Genomic DNA, 16,373 nt, shown 5'->3' with positions numbered 1-16,373 from the left:
CACTTCAGTCACATCTTCTTCTCTGTTAGGACCTGTAGCCTACACAAGCAGGACAAATCCTGAGTTATTTAAAAAAAAAAAAAAATTACTGTTCAATAAATTAAACCCACATTTAAGTAACCAATTAACTTTTAACAAGACAAAAAGCACCACAGAATTAATTGTAATGGTCATACAGCCTGATAAATCATTATATACAGTAGTAACAGCGCCCTCTAGTGGACAACAATGCAAACAGACAGGTAGTGATGTGAAGAATGGCATGACTTTATTGTGTCCATTGCTCAATGTTAGACATATGGGATTTGATGTGGTTATAGAGACATACCATACAACCATTATTAGGCCCTCTTTTAAGCCAAGTGCTCCTTCCTACTTGAGGAAGACAATAAAACCACCAAGGACGTCAGTTTTCTGCATACAGGGCCATGCCTTCTCTTAGATCTTTACACATTTAAGTGATTGTTGTCGCAGATGCACTGATTATTTACAGTGTTTACAATAGTGATGTCATGTACAAAAGAGAAAGAAACCTTTACAAATATTTGCATAAGAAAAAACAAATGTCTGCTCTTAAAAACAACATGAAAAGAGGAAGATATCCAGTTATTAAAAATCCCTCCCATGATAAGGTTAAGCGTGGTAGGTCCAATGAAACAAAACTTTGGGGAAACACACACCAGGGATCAACATTACATCTCCAGGCTAGTATCTGTTCTTACACTGCTCCCAACTCTCAGGCAACTCCTCAAAGATGTCAAGTCTTTCACAAGCAAGTTTAAGCCCAGTCATGATAAACATTCGTATTGATTGCTGAGTTAGCTGACACCCACATTGTCTAAACTATCAGTTTATCACCGTGACCACCAGCCAAAACTATCCACCTGAATCTGGGCATCAAGGTGATGACATTAAAGTGACATCAGAGTAGGTGAGAGGAACTGATGACTTTTCCTCTAAATTGAGGCCTCCGTGTAGTAAAATTAAAGCAGCTCGAAGGCAGCTTTAGGCCAAATTGTGTTTCAGGCACAGATAGACTTAGGCATCATGTCTCTACTTCACACCAGCACCCTGTTTTGGGAAGTAGAGGAACATCTGGACAGAATACGGCAGTCTGAGGTACTTCAGGGTCAAGGGGCACATGGCTGAGAGGTTTAAGAATATCTCTACTACTGACAGTTTCCTCCGATTACATGTCTCTTTACGCTTTTGTCCTTCATCACAAGAACAGTCAAGATGTGAGCAATAAATACTTTCTGTAATCTAGTACTCTAACATATATTATGTGCAAACAAATGAAGGAAAGCAACAGGAGGAAGCCACTTATAAATGAGTTTCAATCATTCTTACTCACAGCCCTTACTCTAAATGTGAGAAGGACTGATTTTTACAGTTTGACAAAAGGTACAGTATGTTATCAAAGATATAAAGAGCAAATGTAATGAGGAAGGAAATGTTTTTTTGTTTTTTTTTGTTGCACAGATACGTATCACTTGATGGCAGTTTATTTTACTGATGTTCTCCTCTTCCCTTCCTGTGAGTAAATGAGATAGGTAGGTCAGCTCGCCCCACAGTCTGATATGGCATGTTAAAGATACATAGGTGGTGGTTGCTGTGTACAGATGATGGTTGAAGATGACTCAGTATAAAATCCTACAAAATCAAGATTTTCAAAGCTGTATCCTCGTCTATCACAAGAGAATTTCGTGTGTTTAAAACTGATATCTAAATACAGGATATATGCAAGCAGAGCCAGAAATGGTAGGCCGTTTGGGCAGACTAGATAAACAAGCAGGTTTTTTTCTGTTTATAATACAGTATGTTGAGCAGTGTCTGTTTCTGTGGTCATGATATCAGGATATTACTGGAGGAAACCAGTGGTTTCTTAGTCGTTTGACGATGCCGCTGTTCTGACCCTAAAACCATCTTTCACCCATGCATGTTACTCTTATAGCTTCACTGCTTCTGATATTCAATCCATGGATGACGCAATAGCTGAACTGAAAAGCAAAAACATTCAAGGCCTTTTTAATAGTGTGTTATATTCTATACTGAGCACCTTTGATAAGTCGGAAAGCTCACCAGGAGAGGCAAGAAAAGGTAGATACTGCCATCTAGTGGAATTACTGACGAACTGCATGATTTGGCCAAACTGATCCCAACGCCTTTGATACACACAGCCTCCTAAAATCCAATTACCACAAGTAGAAAATAAAGTGCATTTTTGGCTGTTGTCGAGTGACGATCCTACTTTTGAGGAAATCAGAGTTACTTCTGAATTTCTTTGTGAAATGAAACATGCACCCTCAAAAACATACCCCAGTACATTAAGCACCAATAGTCGTGGAGAAAGTTGTGGCAGTTAAAAAATCAAAAACAAAAGAATGGGTCTTGATCAATAAGATTATAGGTAATATTTTGCATCATACTATTCCGGTTACCATGCACTTGCAGATTCAACAACAACCCATTGGGAACAAATTAAGGGCAGAGAAGAGACAAGTCGGTGTCTTTCCCTGACACGATCATCACAATTTCCTATGAAAGCAGTTTAATAGTCTTTTCAAAGTTCTGATAGCAGGGCAGAGCAAACCCTTCGTCCATAATCACTCTATCTCTGTAGATCCTTTACATTTAGCTTTTTAGCTGCTCACTGAGCACACAATAAAGATAATATTGTCTTTAAAGTCTCATTGGGACTGCACTCGCCGTGTCAGCCCTAATAGAGAGTCCATAGTTCCATAGCTTGACTGACAATCTCATGTTATCCTCAAAGCGTAGCCTGCAGAGTTGGATCCAGACAGCCCTCACGCTCTGGAGACTCGATGTAGTTGGCCGACTCCTGAAGCTTCAGCAGCATGGCCATCTGGGTAGGAGGAGGGGAAAGAGAGGCAGAGTTAGTTAAACTGCAGATTTACAGACACATTCAGTTTTACAGGGTTAGATTTAGCTTGGCATACATTAAATATTTCTTGAAATGCATCTCACAAATGGAGAGTATTAAGTATTAAGGCTACTACTACTACTACTACTACTACTACTACTACTTTTCTGGTCTGTTAACATCAACAATTCTAGTATAGAGTATTAGATAATTATTTGGCTTAAGAAATGTCATAAAATAGTGAAAACTGATCATAAAAAATTTTATTGTATTGCCCAAACAACACTCCACAACAAAATAAATAGAGAGAAGTGGTAAATCTTCCACATTTAAGGGGCTGGCACCAGTCAGTGTTTGGCATTTTTGCATTATTATTTAGGGATATTTACCAAGCTTGATGCAAATAAATGTCACACACAATTCTTTTGATTAGCAGGGTATTAAGACTGTTTTTGACTTGTATAAACTGCTGCTAAACAAGATCGGATGAATTATTAACCCTACCTATTAATGTGTTGTGTGTTATTTATATACTGCTGAACCTTATATACTGGTTGAAGAACAGATTTTTGGAATTGCAAGCATGTATTTATGCGGTTTCATAAAACAGTGCTGCAGACTTATTGATTTATTAAATTTTTTAGAAACTCGTGATTTGAAAGTGGTCAGTCTGCGGTTATACATCAGGCGCTGTGGGTATTTATATAAAATTTCCATCTTCCTCTTCTATTTCCTTTTGACCCAAATAACAGGAACACCTTAAAAACATACTACAGAAGCACAAACACTCAAATTTGCAGCAGCAACAACTTAACCCCTTTTTTCTATCTACACAAAAGTTGTAACTTTCTGTTGATACACCGATTAAATGACAACAAACCACACACCCATGTGTGCCTTTTATTAGTCGCATCTTAACAGAAACCTGTACTCTTACCAGTGGGTCTGACTCCAGTGTGCTGGGTGGAGGTGTATCTTTGGGGGGCTTCTTCTCCTCACTGGGTGGACCTATGCTGGGGGGAGGTAGGTGAAAGAGCCTGGACTGGTCCTGCTGTGCATTGGGCCAAGGGAGAGTTCCTCTCACCCATTCCACTGGATCCTCCCATACTGCCTTGTGCCCATGCACCTGAGAGAAAAGATAATATAAATATATTTTAAAACAACAGGTGATGATATAAAGGAATGAGCTTCTTGTCGCTACACAGTGAAGGATGTCTGTGTGAGTGTGTGTTCACCTTGATGCCGTCTTTGGCTCCCTCCTGCAGGTATGGTATGATGGAGTGGTTCCACAGGTCAATGAACCACTGCCTGAACTCTTCCACAGATACTGGGCATGACAGGAAGAAGCAGGGACCTGAGGGAGGTAACATTTCATGTTAATATTTCCTGTCCCAGATCCAATCTCCCCATTTCCCAACCGTGTGTCCGACATCTCTCACCTATGAGGAAGTCTGAAGTGCTGTGTTTCTCGAGGAAAGCGTGGAGGTGGTACCAGAGCTGAGGTACCCAGTCCAGTACCTGAAGGAGAGCCTGGTGGCGGGCTGAGTCCTGCTCTTTCCCCTGGTAGGCTTCCACAGCTTTACGGTGCAGGTACCTCAACAGGAACCCGTTAGCTGGTTCCACATTGTTGGAGAACATCACCATTCTGTGGTCATATATAAAAAAAAAAAATTACATTACATTTTATTTTGTAATTAATAGTGTAAAGTAAGAGCATTGTAAACATTTTGTGCTCACCTGAAGCTAAGATGCAGTCCGTGATTGGATGACATCTTCACAGGCTGATTGGTTGTTCCAATGATGTAGGGGCTGAAACATCAACAGAGGAAATTTAGCACTTCCGAAACCTATTTTAACTTCTTAGTGAAATACCACCAAGTGTTTGAAGTGACTCACCATTTGTGATACTTGCAGGTGAGTGCTCCGTTAACAAGCTCAGTGATGGCTGCTGAGTCACTAATGTCATCTATAATAACAACCAGTGGCAGTTCTCCTCCACTCTCTCTGTCAATCTGGTTTGCTAGATCGGAAAGATATAACTGCAACTCCTGTGAAAGCCGAGAAAGATGAATTTAAATTATCTGCATTATAAAACCCAAATTCATATGTGTGTGGAAAAAGCAAGAAGTCCTAAGTCATGTTGTCACCTTCTGTGACTGGCGATGCATGTTGAAGGTGATGGCTGCACTGCGTCCCAGGACGCACGTCTCACGGTCAGCCTCGGATGAGTCAGTCCGGCTGCGCTGCAAGAGGTAGTGGGCGAGACGCTGAGCCAGATAAGTCTTTCCCGTCCCACTGGGCCCAGACAGAACCAGACGTCTGTGCTTTAGCAGCAAGCTGATGTAATGCTGCATCATCGGCTTAGGGATCATTGTCTCAAACACCAGTGAGTCGACACTTTTTTCTCTGAGACCTGGAGAGAGGTAGACACCAGGGAGATAGAGGAGTATTAGAGTACTATTTATAATTAATTATTTGTAAATACAGTATGTGAAACATTGATGTTGATTTTTACAAGTTACAGATACTTTACATGAAATAAAAAAACATAAAATTACTTTTTAAATGTTCCTTTTTAAAATAACATCTAGACATAAACTGGTTTCTGTCCATTAATGTACAGTGGAAAAATTAAAATTAATCTTGCTTGATGGAGACAGTACATCTATCATTAACATTTGCTTTTATTTTTTTATGTGCAGAGATGAACAGGGACTTGGATTTGAAAACTCTATATTTGTGCATTCGTGGGCACTCTGACATTCAACATTTCAGGCTTGGCTGGCAAACAGGAACATCTTTAGAAGAAGAAAATGTTCAGTTTAGACAATGTCCATCTAGTGGGTTTTACAGAGTACTGCAATTAACTGAGACGAATGGCTGCTTAGAAAATAGGAAATCAATCGCAGTGAAAACGTTTGCCGACTATTTTAGGCGTAAAACTACAAGTGTTTTTTATTTTTTTATTATCAGTCCAGGATGCTCACTAACCTTTCAATGTGACAAATATTTGAGCTGATCCACTGCCAACACAGTGATAAGGTGAGGCTTGAGGTTTGTCCCCTCCTATCACCCTCTGTCCTCCCTGGGTCAGCTGGTACATGTGCAGCGAATCACAGGACAGACCCAGGCTGGCTGTCGGGTCCACTTGAGCTAAGTAGTCCTGGTGAAAACAAAAAAGAAAATAAGTAAGGACCGGATTTATCAAATCAGAACTATTCTATTTGTTAGGAACACTAATGTCCACACAGTGAAAGAGAACAAGCATTCATTGACTTACCTTGAAGGTTTTAGCTATAAGAGAGTCGAGACAGGCCCAGTTGGTTCTTGCACTGACCAGCACTGAGCCCAGGTAATAGTCCTGCTGCTGCTTACTGCCCTACAGAGGCAGAGCAAGGGAAAGAGTGCACAGTCACAGAGCGGTTTGATTTAAACCTGTTGATATTGCTTTATATTGTAGTAATTAAAGGAGTTCTGTGTTTACCTCTACTTGATCTCCAATGCGGACCAACAATCGTGCACACACCTCATCCAGCTGGGAAGACACACTTAACATGTCAACTGGAGGCACGTCTGAAAGAGTGAAGAACAACAAAGGGATGAGCGGAGTACAGAAATATAGCTTGTGTACATACTCTGAATGTGTGTAAGAGATGAAATTCTATGTTTGTCTCTTACCTGGATCTTTACAGTCATTCAGACTGAGACTGAAGGACTTCGTGAGGGACATACTCATCGGCTGCCTCAATGAGGGCCCCAGGAGAGAGGCCAGGCCTGAAGGCTGGGAAGTGGAAGACGTGGGACCAGAGCCAGGAAGACAGGGCTGACTTCCTGTTTTCAAATGGTCATTCTCCGCCTTCAGGTTCTCCACCGTTGACTGGGGCACAGGCAGGGTAAAAAACTTTAAATTCAAGTTATATTAACACAAAATAAATGTATACTTAAGTATAACTGAACATACACACAGAGGAAAAACAAACCTGCATGCTGTTCATGGCTTCTCTGAGCTGCTCCAGCTGATGTGCGGAGCTTAAGGCCTCCAAGCGGATGTCTGTCAGTTCTCTCTCTTTCACCCAGAGTTCTGAGCGTAGGTCTGATACCGCCGTTTCCTCATTGTCTCCCTCTTCTGTAGTCTCCATGATCCTGGAGGGGATAAGACGCAATTATCAGGGCCAGACATCCATGAAAGCTTAACTCACCAGTGAGCAAGGTGTTTGTGTACTCACACAGAGGAGGTGGCAGAGGCTGAGGTTTGGAGGCATGAGGGCTGGTTTTCTCCTCCTTCCATGCCCTCATGAAGCATCTTTGGGGAGTTGGGAGCTGAGGAGTCAGGCGTGGCGATTTCCTCAATGTCTGAGTATGTTTTGGAGCCTTTTTTAATGCTGAATGCCTTGTTGAAGGAGCTCCTCAGCTACACAGGGGAAGGAGAGACAGGCAGTTGAACAAACACTCAGTGAATTTATTAGTGAGAGAGGAAAAAAAGAAGAAGCTGGTGTTAGGATTGTTAATTTGACACATGCTAAACATTAAAGGAATGGATTGTCATCTTGGTAAACACTTATCTGCTTTATTGATGAGATGAAAGGATCGACACCTTTTATCATATATGTCTGTTAAATATGAAGCTGCACCCAACAGGCAATTAGCTTAGCTTAGCATAATGACTGAAACCCTAAAGCTCAGTAACACACTTCCTGGTGTCCTCTTGTCACCATGAAGATGCCAGGCAACCAGCACAGACTCATTTTCATCTAGATTTTCATTTTTTATATGGACCCAACAGATGAGCTATAACATTTACAGGTGCTTTTTGCAAATTTTGTTAACTTTAGACTGGACCAGGCTAGCTGTTTCCCCCGTATTTATAGTCTTTCTGCTAAGCTAAGCCAACACGCTGTTGATGGTAGCCTCATATTTAAGGAACAGACATGAGCATGGCATCGACTTTCAATAAGAAAGCAAATAAACATATTTCTCAGGGTGACAAACTATTCCTTTAAGCTTTACATTCCTTTTAGCCTTTGAAGCTTTAAGGTCAAAGTTATAGTCGGTGCATGTTTTTGCAGATGTGGTACCCAGCTGCTCAGTGAGTCAGGGTTACTTAGTAAGGCTGTAGAACATTTTACTGAAGGACCAAATACACAATAACACATGGTGTAAATGAGTAGAAACATAACTGAAAATGACATTTAATAAACTCTGATGATTGAACTGGGAACTGCACTGTTTATGGGACATCATGTCTGCTGATTGCCACTTTAACTGAATTACAGCTATCCATTCAAATCTAATATTCACAGAACAGGCAGCCAATCAGTAGTTTAAGAGGTCAATGAGCAGAGATGGAGGGTACTTGAGAATAGCTTTGCAGTTTTAGATGGTCCATCATGCTGTATGGCAGAAAATTATAGAGGCTTTATAGGGACACAATGACTGCACTCACCTCAAAGACCTAAAACAGAAAAATAACACAACACAGAGGAGGGAGAGACTGGTCACACTTGCTGTTATCATGCTACTATGTCATCATCACTGCGGAGAATGAACTGAGCATTGACAAACACCAGGTTGTGAAAGTTAAACATTCCCCTGCATGCAGGGTGTGTTCTTACCCAGCTCTTTTTCTTCTTCTTCTTAGCATCTTGGTCTTTCAAGCTGCCCAGACTCGACATACTGGTCAGGCTATTGAGGCTGGAGATGCTCTCACATGAATTCTGGCGTCGGATTTGCATGTCTGGTTAACGAGAAAAGTCAACATCAAAAGAGGCAAATGTGCAGAAACACAGGCAGACGTGCAGAGAGGCAGAAGAAAAACAGAAAGACCAACTAGCCGTTCTCCATACCTTTCATGTTATCTGGATTGTTTAAGGCCCCGTGTATGACAGCATGGGCTTCTTCATTCTTGGCCCTTAGTGCTTCGATGGTCTCCCTCAGGTCCATCAGCTCTGTGTCCTACACAAACATTTGATACATGTCAGTGAGTTGTGCTGGGACAGATCAATTTGCTAAACTCAGACTTCACCAAAGTTGTGTATTTACATTATACAGCTAATGAGGTCGTCTTTATAGGACAGCTCAGAAAATGCTTCTGGTAATAGACAGTGATGAAAAAAATGGACATCGTATTAGTTGTTGAAGGATTTAATAGATCAGTCAATCATTACTTTATTCATATTGTTCTATATTCACTGTTACTCCATCTCTTTTATTCTTACATTGTAACTACAATCTATTTCAACTTTCAACTATTTTTAGTTTTAGTTTTTTCAGGCTTTTTTGAATATACTAGAATTTTGTAAAGTTGAGGTTACTTTATTGTCTTCCATAGGTAAAAATGTTTCTTAAAATCTAAAATAAAATCTAAACTATGTTCCTATAGTTTTTGGTGGTGGAGATTTATTGTCTGATGCGTTAGTCAAACACTTCAACTCAAGCCCAAACAATGAGCTGATACACCTGGTGGGTTTGATCCTCCTCACGATGTTAACAGTTCAAAGGACAAAGAGACGAGAACAACAGAGCCTCTTTCTGTGCTAAAGTCGATCCCATTCCACTCTAAATAGAGCCGCCCGGACCATCTCCTCAAGGTTAAAGAGCCTGTGCTCCAGGCTGAGCTGCACAGGTCAGTGCGCTGGCACAAGCAACAAAGAATTTTTCTGGAGCGGTCTAGACAGGCCTTTCGGTGGGAGCATCAAGGCATGAAGCACTAAGAGAAACTCACATTTATATATATATATATATACACACACACACACACACACAGAGTGAACACTGCCTCGGGCACTGATCAGTTCATTCACACCAAAACAGATAAAAAGGCTGAAGAATGCAAGAATGTGATGTTTGGTGTGAGTGCACGTGCAGCCTGTTTGCACTTATCATTCAGTCTAAAGTTTTTTTTTTCATTTATCCTCTGTTTTCTTCTCACACTAAGTCACCCTGTGGGGCTGCAGCCTGGGCCTCTGACCTACATTCAGCTCCTCACTGCAGGCTGTGATCAAAGTCGCCTCGCTCCATGTTAGCACAATGCTGCCTGCTCTTAGCTGACTGCTCATAGGATGAGCACAATGGTGGGATGCAGCTGGTATTCAGGTTTGTGTGTGTTTGAAAGTGGGAATGTGCGGTTACCTTCTGTTCGTGGCTTACTGACAGACTCTGCAGCCGAGTTGTCATCAGTGCCAGACTTTGCTCAAAGGCGGCCACCAGATTTGCCTGTTTGAGGATGAAAGACAAAAACAGTAATTAATGTTTTTCCCATTTTTTTATTTAAGCAATTGACTATAGCTGGAAATCAGAAGGATTGAAATATTCTGGTTCAACAGAGTATCATCATTTATACACAGATAAAATATTGGGAGACTAATTCCACTAGAAATCAACACCCAATGCCCCTTTATACATCGTATTTGGGGTGGTAAAAAAAAAGCTGAATAACACAGAAATGCTGAACAGGGTGTCTCCTGTGGAAAGTTCACCTCCTCCCTAATCATGTTCTCACACCCACACACTTTACCCTCGAGCAGGATGGGAAAATTACTTTCCCTTCTCCACCATAGAACATATTAATACAGCAAAAATAATGGAAACAGCCCAGTCATTAATCCAGAGCATAATCATGTTGTGATCTGTGCATATGTTTTGCCTATTCACTGTCCTTGCATATTAAGGTCAAACAGTATGAAAATAGATCTCAGGGGAATGAACACACACACACAGACACGCACACACATTTGATTGATGTGTGCTGCATGAAACCATGCATAATGTCTGCGCTGTCTTGCTGCACTTGGACAAATGGAAACGCTGACAGGGTGGTCGAACAGAAACAACCTTGTACAGTAAAAAGGGCAAGGCACCTATGTGTGTGTGCCGGAGCAAAGTAGAGGTTAGCATTATTCAAGTCTCACAAGAATAAAAAATGTGCTGAAGCCGCACAGAAACTCTCTATGACTGACATGCCACAGCTTGGATTTTAAGGACATGCAGGAGGGAAGACAGAGGACTGGACTGGCTGGCGATACTACTTTGTTATTGTCAACCAATCCAATTACAGGACAGACACCAAGGCCTATTTGGTTCTGGTGAAGGTGTAAATAAATAGTGTCATTTGTTTTTATAAAAATAAAAAAGGCTAAATATTTTCCTAAAACCGCTGTGTACTGAAACTCAGCAAATGTTACTCAATGACAAGTAAACAGTAAATATAATAGGATAGATATTTTCAGCTTTGGTGCAATAGTCTGTATTTATGGCAGCTGGACTGTGTATGTGGGACTGACTCAAAATAAACTACAGTACCTGCGTTCATAATTAAGGAACATGTCATCCAGTGCAACACTCTAGCTGATGCATAAGTATAAGAGGTTTTAGACAACAATGGAGGCGTAACGCTTCAGATACACTAATGATAAGATCAATTCATTGTTCACTTCAGCAGCAATACACTTTTCCACGAGCACAATCTGAAGGAAGTTTAATGTACTATTCTTTTGTGGTTGTTTCTGTCATTTTTTTGAAATTAGTTGTCTAGGATGACAAATTGGTTATTGCAAGGAACATGATTGGTAAGTTTGCAAACAAACATTACATACGTTTGCTGTCAGCTGTGTCGTCAGGTTAGACACCTTCTCCTGGGATGATTCCAGCTCCCTCCTCAGCTTACGGATTTGCTATGGGGGGAAAACAGGTTTGTTACATAATAAGAAAAACAAGTTTACTAAAGCTGACAATGACTGACACTACACAAGTGATGAGTTGAGCGGATGTTGTTCATGAAATAAATGACAGATGTGTTCTCCCACAGACAATCAGGATGAGAGTGATGGATGAAAAGACAGAGATGAGACAGAGAAGAAGAAAGAGCAGGAAAGAACACACTTACCTCTCCCTGAATCCTTTCCTCAGCCTTTGAAAGCAGGGGGAATAAAAGTCAAGATGTTAGATGAGGTGAGAGGAGAGGAATGGAGAGGAGAGGAGAGGAGAGGATTGGGCAGATAAAGGAAGAAAGTCCTGTCTCTAGTGTGTACTGTTTACAGTGTAAAACATCAAGCATCACTGTATGCACAAACATCCATGCACTCACATCTAAACACACATCATACGGCATACTGCGCTGTAGCTACCTGAGTCTGCATGCCGCCCACACTCACCGAAGAGTAACTTGATGAGGCATTGGATGCGAGTGAGAGTACAGACCCATGAACTACAAAGGCAAAGAAACCAGTGAGAAGCTCAGTCAGAAACACAGTTGCACAACAATTATAAGACAGATATCTATATAAGTCAGTGGACTCACCCTCGTCAGGCTCTTTGTCCCTAAAGGATCCAGAGCGAACCATTCCCATGCTGCGGGGGCGTTCAGCCAGCGACAGCGTGCTGCCCAGTGGAGAAGCTCCGTACAGTTCCAGAGAGGGATCGTGTGTTGGGATACTGTTGGATCGAGTCATCCTCGGAGGTCCACCAACAGGGCTGGGTACTATTAAGAACCCAGAGGGATTGAGGGACAAGTTAAACCAATGCATAAACGTGTATATACCCTGAAGCACAAGTGGAGTGTGTCTCAATGCATATATACTCACCCATACTTGTCTTTGAGGTGCGAGGCAGGGAGGTGGGTGAGGACAGCAGTGGAAGAGTGAGCGAGTCGGTCATACTCATAATAGTATGAGAGTGTCTCCTCTCTCCTTTCTCCTTCCCTTCCTCCTCAACCTGGGAGGCTCCACTGAAACTACACACACAGAAACCAAAGCCAGTGATGTTAATGTTAAAAGCTAAATGTACTAAACACAAATAAACAAACTGTCTATAATGTTTTTATTCTTTAAATTAATTAATCTGTCCATATAAGTGTGTTATAAACATTTATATAATGGTTACATACTGCCAATAAACACTAAATAAGGCGGGATATAATAGGTAGCGTTACCCAGCACCAATATTTAATCAATGAGTGGAAGACAAACAAGAAGTTGCCAGAAGTATGAGACAATGAGATACAATTTTGAGAGGACTGAACAGGATTTTTGGCATGCTGACAGGAATGATGAGGATTAACACAAACTGTCATTCACTGAGGATTGTATCAATGGGATCTCTGTATGTGTGCAGTTAAAGGACTGTGGCCAATCAGTGCCTGACAGCCTAGTGTATAAGATGTGTGTAGCTGTATGTGTACGTCCACTCACCTTAAACCTTTCTTTGGCAGCGTGTTTCTGTCTCTCTGAGAACTGTGGAGATTAAACAATGTCATTATTTAACCACTGATGCAGGGAGTTATTAAACTCTCAAGAACAGGCAGCAGGCACAAAGAAGCACAGTAAGACTGGCAGACAGCTGGTGTCAGCCAGTAATTACAACTTCAGTCACTGGGTCTGGTATACTGATAATAGGCCTATAATAATAATAGCCTAGAAACCCCTCAGTCTGTGTGTGTGTGTGTGTGTGTGTGTGTGTGTGTGTGTGTGAGAGAGAGAGAGAGAGAGAAAGAGAGAGAGAGAAAGAGAGAGAGAGAGGGTGGGCTTGCATGCATGTGGATGTTGAGTTCATAATGAGTTCATAAAAAGCATATTTATGTGTTTTAACCTCATCATTACACCATATTCTATCACTTGGACAATATCTAGTATTTAAAATGCAAAAACATGAAATCTTTAATATTTTTCAGTTTTTTGACTATCATGACAAGGTGATGGAGAAAAGGCATCGTCTCCCATCAGGATATTTATTTTGTCCTAAAATAAAAATTGAGCAGAAGTTACCACAGTCATATCCAGACAGGTTTAGTTTAGTATATTCTGATAGATGACTCTTGTTATTTTGAATCAAAGCATCTTTACCAATCCGTTTTTTTCATTTTTGCAGGCTGTTATTTTCTCATTTCTGTAGGTATGAATCAGTGTTTTTTTTTCTCTTCTCGCTCTTCTTCTCATAAATGCCAATGCTGTCAGAAAATGTCTTCAAACCTTTTCCAGTGAAAGCAGCATTTTGTTATTGAATGCCACCAAACAACCTTCTCATCTGCCCATTTAATAAAAGGAGGGACTGTAGTGCAGAACAAAGTGGATAAAATATTAGAGACCTGCGCTGAACAATGAATAATGTTGGTGCCGTTCCTCAGATGACCAGTAGGTGGAGCTACATAGCAGTATTATGAAACATGAACGCTTTGCATGCACGTCAGGGTGATCTGATTGGGTTTAAAATATATGCATCATTAAACATTATCTTTAAGCAGAATTGACTCTCACCTTTCTATGAGAGACAAAGACACTCTACTTCCAGAGCTCCAGCTGGCAGGAGGGCCTCTGTCTTCTTGTCTATCTTTATCTCGTGTTTCGATGGTGGTGTAGCCTCTCTCCAAATTCTCCCGCTCTCTCTCCTGGGGCTCTGGGGCCAGACTCATCTGCAGTTGTAGTGACTCCATGCTGCGATGCAACCCAGACAGACGGGGGTAGATCAGAGGAGAGGTGTTTCCTCCACTACCCTCAACCCCGAGTGATGAGACCTGTCTGGGTCCCAACCCAGTCCCCGAGCTTGAGAAGCAAGCCGAAGAGTTCACATTGAGTACTGGGGCAGGGCTGGGGGTCAGGCAGGGGCCGGTGGAGCTGACTCCTGAGCTGGCCAGGTCCTGGAGCTTAGAGTAGGGAGGGATCTTAGGTGGCAGAGAGTCATGAACTCCCACCTCTAGGCTGTTGGAGTTCAGCTTATCAAGCTGGGCCATGGATGGAGGTTTTGCCAAGCTGCGCACCCCAGATAACCTAAAGACAGACAGAAAGACAGACGATGGTGAAGCAAATACATATTCCTATTTACTATGTGAAAGTGTATGTGTTGAAAAACATACAGTCAAATTGCCCCATGTGTGTTTCGTATATAAACTCGGTTACCTGTGTGTGCTAGGCGAGGGCAGATCCATGACCTTGCCACAGCTGGGAGGTCTCAGCCCTTGCAGCTTCCCTCCGTTTTCTGAGGGGGTCTGAACAGGACTGCCCTTCAGAGACCCACCTCCACACTCAGAGTCAGATACTACAGCTTTAGCTTTGGCCCTCTCCTTCTCTTTCTCTCTGTCTGTCTGATTGACAGGGCTGGGACTCGGGATCCCACGACTCCCTGCCTTACTCAGCCCAGTTCCAGACCCAAGCCCTGAGGCGGGCTCTTTGAGCCTCGAGCCCTGGGGCGCTGTGGTGGAAGGTTTCATGAGCCCTGAGCCTGTGTCCATGGTAGTGCTCACTGGGCGAGCTGAGCTCGGCCGGGTTAGAGTCAGTGTGCTCGTCTTTGCAGGGCGAGGCAGAGAGCGGTACTGGAGAGACGTCCTGGCATTGGCAGATAGAAAACCACTCTGGTCGCTATTCGAAACATCTAGACTTGTCTTACGACCTCCACCACCACCACCAGCTCCTGGTTTGACAGGAATACCCGATGTTTTGGGAATCTTCCCAACAGTTGCAGAGCCGCAGGGTATGCCGCTGCCACCTGTGCTGGCGTTGTTTGTGCCATTACTGGTAACTGTGGTGGGCTTCTTGAAGCCGAAGTTTCCGCCAGTTGAGGGCCTGACCAGGCCAGACGGAGGTTTCCGTTGCTCACCAGCACTGGTGCCGTTTCTGTGGTCTTTACCGGCATCAGAAGAGGAGCGCTGAAGGCCAGAGGTCTTCACTGCTAACCGAGACTTATCCATCGGCTTCCCGTCTGACTTTACTGTGCCTAGGTAGAGGTAGGGGAAGAAAAAAAATCACTGATGAGTAGCCTGAACAGTTTAAAGCCTGAACATTGTCTAGTGGTGAGTGACTGATCACACCATATTAGGACATGATATCTTATCTGGACACCTACATGGTCTGACTGTTCGCTGATAAACACAAATCCCTGTCTGAGCAGACAGACAGTGTGTAGACCAGACTCTCAGTCAGCCTTACCCTCAGACACACTGTTATCACACAGTTACTCCTCTTTTCCGTCCTAATGCACTAAAACTGACTTCTCTGGCTTTCCAGTAAGTGCACGTCTGCGTGTCACAGCTGCAGAGTGCTGAGATTAACATGTGCACTGTGGCTGTGGAAAACTGGTGTTCAGATTCACAAAGCGTGTCTGCGGTACAAAACTGCATGAAACACCAGCCCTAACTGAGTTTCTCCACTCTTGAAGCGTCTTTGTGGAAAGAAGGCAGAGTGAGAGATAACTTAGCGGAACAGTGGTTGAAGGAAAATGATGTGATTTTGTCCCCGTCTGTACATTTCCCAGTTTGCAAATTAATTGGACTTGTTTGGAAGTTATTATGAGAAAAAACAGTCTATTAGACACGTGCACTATATGCACCACCCACACAAGTGCGAGCCACACTCTTTAATTTGTATCTAATGGGAGTTGTTACAGGAGGTTTATATACAAGGCATTAACAGAGTCAAAGAACTGCTGTTGAATCCGACCCACCGGCGTGCTGCCTTGGGACATCTGGAGTCACTTAAGGGTATTTATAAGCCCGCAAAAGACACAT

At 42.4% G+C, this 16,373-nt stretch overlaps 1 protein-coding gene across 11 annotated transcripts in view; it reads right to left on the bottom strand.

The window, feature by feature from the left end:
• Nucleotides 1–246: 246 nt before the first annotated feature.
• nav1a (neuron navigator 1a) overlaps nucleotides 247–16,373 on the bottom strand; it is a 109,169-nt gene continuing 93,042 nt past the window's right edge. For 6 of the 11 annotated variants that reach the window (XM_027288496.1, XM_027288495.1, XM_027288503.1 and 3 more), the window contains 25 exons: nucleotides 14,770–15,583; nucleotides 14,131–14,640; nucleotides 13,069–13,110; nucleotides 12,463–12,611; nucleotides 12,180–12,359; nucleotides 12,007–12,086; nucleotides 11,766–11,789; nucleotides 11,476–11,553; nucleotides 10,013–10,096; nucleotides 8,728–8,836; nucleotides 8,497–8,618; nucleotides 8,328–8,336; nucleotides 7,111–7,295; nucleotides 6,865–7,027; nucleotides 6,563–6,761; nucleotides 6,369–6,457; nucleotides 6,165–6,263; nucleotides 5,876–6,047; nucleotides 5,032–5,297; nucleotides 4,781–4,932; nucleotides 4,622–4,693; nucleotides 4,324–4,529; nucleotides 4,120–4,238; nucleotides 3,822–4,010; nucleotides 247–2,866 (listed from right to left, as the gene is read on the bottom strand). In XM_027288496.1, the coding sequence (XP_027144297.1) occupies nucleotides 2,771–2,866; nucleotides 3,822–4,010; nucleotides 4,120–4,238; nucleotides 4,324–4,529; nucleotides 4,622–4,693; nucleotides 4,781–4,932; nucleotides 5,032–5,297; nucleotides 5,876–6,047; nucleotides 6,165–6,263; nucleotides 6,369–6,457; nucleotides 6,563–6,761; nucleotides 6,865–7,027; nucleotides 7,111–7,295; nucleotides 8,328–8,336; nucleotides 8,497–8,618; nucleotides 8,728–8,836; nucleotides 10,013–10,096; nucleotides 11,476–11,553; nucleotides 11,766–11,789; nucleotides 12,007–12,086; nucleotides 12,180–12,359; nucleotides 12,463–12,611; nucleotides 13,069–13,110; nucleotides 14,131–14,640; nucleotides 14,770–15,583 (4,208 nt within the window). In that variant the 3' untranslated portion in view covers nucleotides 247–2,770. The remainder of the gene's footprint in view (nucleotides 2,867–3,821; nucleotides 4,011–4,119; nucleotides 4,239–4,323; nucleotides 4,530–4,621; nucleotides 4,694–4,780; nucleotides 4,933–5,031; nucleotides 5,298–5,875; nucleotides 6,048–6,164; nucleotides 6,264–6,368; nucleotides 6,458–6,562; nucleotides 6,762–6,864; nucleotides 7,028–7,110; nucleotides 7,296–8,327; nucleotides 8,337–8,496; nucleotides 8,619–8,727; nucleotides 8,837–10,012; nucleotides 10,097–11,475; nucleotides 11,554–11,765; nucleotides 11,790–12,006; nucleotides 12,087–12,179; nucleotides 12,360–12,462; nucleotides 12,612–13,068; nucleotides 13,111–14,130; nucleotides 14,641–14,769; nucleotides 15,584–16,373) is intronic. The other 5 variants (XM_027288500.1, XM_027288498.1, XM_027288499.1 and 2 more) reach the window with 5 other exon arrangements.

The sequence above is a fragment of the Larimichthys crocea genome, chromosome XV (assembly GCF_000972845.2).
Source record: "Larimichthys crocea isolate SSNF chromosome XV, L_crocea_2.0, whole genome shotgun sequence".
In the NCBI taxonomy this organism is placed as follows: Eukaryota; Metazoa; Chordata; class Actinopteri; family Sciaenidae; genus Larimichthys; species Larimichthys crocea.
Note: the sequence above shows the minus strand (reverse complement) of the source record. Positions and strands in the feature narration are given on the sequence as shown.